At 38.4% G+C, this 4,137-nt stretch overlaps 1 protein-coding gene across 1 annotated transcript; it reads right to left on the reverse strand.

Moving 5' to 3' along the window:
• Window positions 1–712: 712 nt before the first annotated feature.
• On the reverse strand, window positions 713–3,787 carry LOC112906304. Its single transcript, XM_025980211.1, has one exon. The coding sequence runs from the start codon at window positions 2,710–2,712 to the stop codon at window positions 1,576–1,578; it is 1,137 nt and encodes a 378-aa protein (XP_025835996.1). The 5' UTR covers window positions 2,713–3,787; the 3' UTR covers window positions 713–1,575.
• Window positions 3,788–4,137: the final 350 nt, after the last annotated feature.

Genomic DNA, 4,137 nt, shown 5'->3' on the forward strand with positions numbered 1-4,137 from the left:
CTTTTATGTGTGATAATTAAGAAGTCGCAAGGACCTCTCAAGTCCTTCGTTTCATCTAAGTATTGTAGCAATGTTGTGGCTACACAAACTGCGGGATCCAGATGATACATAGGCAAAATTAAAAAGGGTTGAGTTCGTTTGAGAGATGTTGTTTTTATTCTACGAGGAATTTTTATCTCGATCCGATCAGGGTGGATTAATATGTTACTAATTTCAATGAGACTGAATGCTTGAATACGCTGCCCTGTAGCAAGTGCTAAAAGAGTAACTAATTTTTCTGAAAGGAATTCAAGAGTAATAGGATTACTGGCAAGAGATCTAAAGTAATCAACCACTATGCCAGGGTCTGATCCGACGGGACTTGAACCTTGACGAAACTCTGGTACAAACTAGAGTGGGTGGATCGGCTTGCGAGTTTCGATGATTTAGGGAGCCGGACCATAGGTTCAACCGCAATGGAGGGGTTCTTAAAGAGAAGCCAGACTAAGACAAGTCCCTGAAAGAGGGCAGCAGCTCTTTCAGTACTCAGGGTGGCAGAGATCACGAGGATCGGTATGGCACTCTGATGCACAATACTGCGATGTGGAAGGCAACGGGAAACCACCACATTATGATCCCGAGTAAAACGTTCAACTACTGAAATTAAATGATGGCGTCCTCTGGGGTAAAGCACTCCGGACGTAAACTAGTCCCCCATTCNATGTTGTTTTTATTCTATGAGGAATTTTTATCTCGATCCGATCAGGGTGGATTAATATGTTACTAATTTCAATGAGACTTAATGTTTGAATACGCTGCCCTGTAGCAAGTGCTAAAAGAGTAACTAATTTTTCTGAAAGGAATTCAAGAGTAATAGGATTACTGGCAAGAGATCTAAAGTAATCAACCACTATGCCAGGGTCCCATGTATTTTCATATCTGGGTAACGGCTGTCTTAAACTAAAGACGCCTCGGAAGAATCTCTTGATCCTAAAGTCTTGTGCCAGGTTCGGACCCGCTATCTGTGCTAGCGCCGATCTGTAGCTATTAAGTGAACCATAAGAAGCACCCTTTTTAAACTGATCCGTTAAAAATTGTAAAACACGTGGGATTTTTATAGAAAATACGTTAATATTGTTTTTAGTGCAGAACTCCCACCACAACCTTAAGCCGCAAGAATATTGCTTTAAGGTATTTTGTGTTATTGATAGCAGGCATATCTCCAAAGAATCCAGTGGTACTTCCCCTAATGAGAGGGCTTTCCTGATAATTTCCCTGCTACCAGGGAAAAAGTCTCCTATAAGGGGTGTGGAATTCTGTTGAAAGAGAGCAAAAATTTTTTAGGTTTGAAAATGATAGGTTCTTCAATAAGTAATGATTGAAATACTGGGAACCATGTTTGGGAGGTCCAGAGGGGTACGACTACCACTCCTTCAGCTTCATCTGTCATGACCTTTCGTAACATTCGTAAGATCAATGCAAAAGGCGGAAACGCATAGAAATTAAGATTTTTCCAATTAACAGTGAATGCATCCACCGCAAATGCCTCTGGATCTCTTACCCAAGAAAAAAACTTGACATTTTTTATTTATCCTGCTAGCAAAAAAGATCGACCGATAATTTTCCAAAAACTGTCTCAATTTCTTGAAAAGCGTCAACCGATAAACTCCATTCTGTTTCTCTATGTTGTTGACGCGACGCGATATCAGCGTCTCTATTGACTTTGGTGTTGATATAACTAGCTAAAATGTGTATATTTCGTTCTTCACAATAATTCCAAATTCTAGATGTAATTTCCTGTAGATGTTTAAAACGGACACTTCCCATTTTATTTATACAGGCTACGGCTGTGGTATTGTCTAATCGACAAAGAAGATTGCAGCTTGATAATTTAGATGTAAAACATTGAAGACCTAGGCATAATGCTAAGAGTTCGAGGTAATTGATATGGAATTTTTTTTCCTCATCCGACCAGAAACCATGAGTGCTGTTACCCCTACAATAAGCTCCCCAGCCTGAACCCGAAGCATCCGTAAAAATTTCCATATGGTACTTGTCGACTCGAATGTTATTGAAAGATTTTGGAACATTTTTAATGAACCAATTCAGGTCGTCTATCAAATATGCGGAAATTTTCATGAGTGCATTGTAATTTCCTCCTGATTTTTTTAAGGCTAACATTTTTTGACGTTCAAAAATTTTTGTATGTAAAAAACCGTATTTGATTGTTGGACAAGCTGAGACGATGGTTCCTAGAAACCTTGAAAACCGTCTAATTGTGCATTCAGATATTTTTAATAGGCGTTTTAGTATTTTAAGTATTCGTTCCCGTTTGTCGTCTGGGAGAGAGATCGACATGGTATTTGAATCATAAATAAACCCTAAGAAAGCACAACTGTTACTAGGTAATAAGTTACACTTCTCATAATTTATTAGGAACCCTAGATAGTTAAGTAAATTTATAGTTAATTTTACGTTATGCATGCATTCATCAAAAGATTGGCCTAGGATTAGAAAGTCGTCCAAGTAAACTACCAAAATAACATTTTTCTCTCTCAGGAATTTTATAACAGGTTTTAGGATCTTTGTAAAGATTTGAGGGGCACAATTTAACCCAAAGGGTAAACAATTGTACTCATACAGTGTGCCTTTAAAGGTAAATCGCAAAAATTTTCTGTGAGATAACCGTATGGGTAATAAATAATACGCATCTTTAAGGTCAACTGTACACATGAAGCTATTTTTTGAGGTTTAAGATTAGACGATGTGAACCATTCGGCTTACTTACAGTAAAAACTTTTGAAACAAATTGGGTTTTGCAGTATTTTGCCACAGAAATTGCACCTAGCTGTAATAACTGTTTTAATAAATCCCCTATAATTTGACTTTCCCTGTACGACCAATTATTTTCTATTGGTTTTTTTAATTGTCTTGCTTTCTTATAAAATGGAATACTAATTCCTCTAATATGTGATAATATTTTATTGGACGCAGGAATTTTTCTCCATCTATTTGAAAAATTTCTTAAACGCCCACAGGACTCACTGACCTGTGTGTCTAGTACGGATACTGACGACTTCGCTGATTGGTCTTGTTGTCCATCTTTCTTCCCTGAAATTGTCGAGTTTTTCTGTGTGTCAAGTTCACCGGAGCCTGATTGGACTGTCCACTGCTCTTGGTTCCATACTTTCGAGCAGGTGGACTCCTGAAGTTTCTGGAAGTTGAAGCTTTTGCTAATATCTGAGTAGAAAGTCGTACAAGTCTTTTCTGGACCCTTAATTGTTGTCCTGATTTTTCTAGCTCCTTTAGTGACTTGATCTTGCTATCTAAGTCAGATCCGAAGAGAAACTCCGTAATTGGAGTGTCTGTTAAAATGCCTTTAAGGTCTTTATTAAGGTTGATTGCTATCAGTTCCCTGCGGGATACTGATTCCGAATGACATATATTAGTCAATATTCTACCTGCATCACTAAGCAGGTGTATGTACTTTTTATTATCAGGTGTTGAGTTTTCTAAGAGACTGGTTAAGGCTACACCTATTGCGGTTAAACTGGCCCCCAATTGCTGTTGCAGATCAGACAACCGCACATCCCTTCTTAAAACTGATTCAGAGGAAGCAAGTTTTACTTCCGGGTTAATGCGTGGTGGGCACAACAGCACGCAATTACTTGGAGGCAAGTATTTAGCTGATAATTTTTTACAGGTCTCCTCACTGAGACCAGATGCTAAAATGTTGGTTTAGTTGGTCCCCCAAAGACCGTTTCCGGTTTTTTATCATTCCCCAGAAGGGAAAGAATTTCATCCTGCAACTTTGGCGCTTCCTTAAGTATTTCAGTAGAATTGTCTGAAAAAACAAAATTGGAAGAGATTGACCATTGATCTCTAAGTATCTACATTATGTAAGGTAAAGCACTTGCTTCCCAAATAAGTAGAAGATCTGTTGTCACAAACAGAAAGCATAAGCTAAGCATTTTTTTCCCGATGTCCCAATCGGAAGTTATGCATTTAATTCCGTTATCACAAACGGAGGCATCTCTTTCCGATGTCCCAATCGGAAGTTATGCATTTAATTCCGTTATCACAAACGGAGGCATTTCTTTCCGATGTCCCAATCGGAAGTTATGCGTTTAATTCCGTTATCACAAACGGAGAGAGAGA

Source organism: Agrilus planipennis, unplaced genomic scaffold, assembly GCF_000699045.2.
Source record: "Agrilus planipennis isolate EAB-ADULT unplaced genomic scaffold, Apla_2.0 scaffold258, whole genome shotgun sequence".
Taxonomy (NCBI): domain Eukaryota; kingdom Metazoa; phylum Arthropoda; class Insecta; order Coleoptera; family Buprestidae; genus Agrilus; species Agrilus planipennis.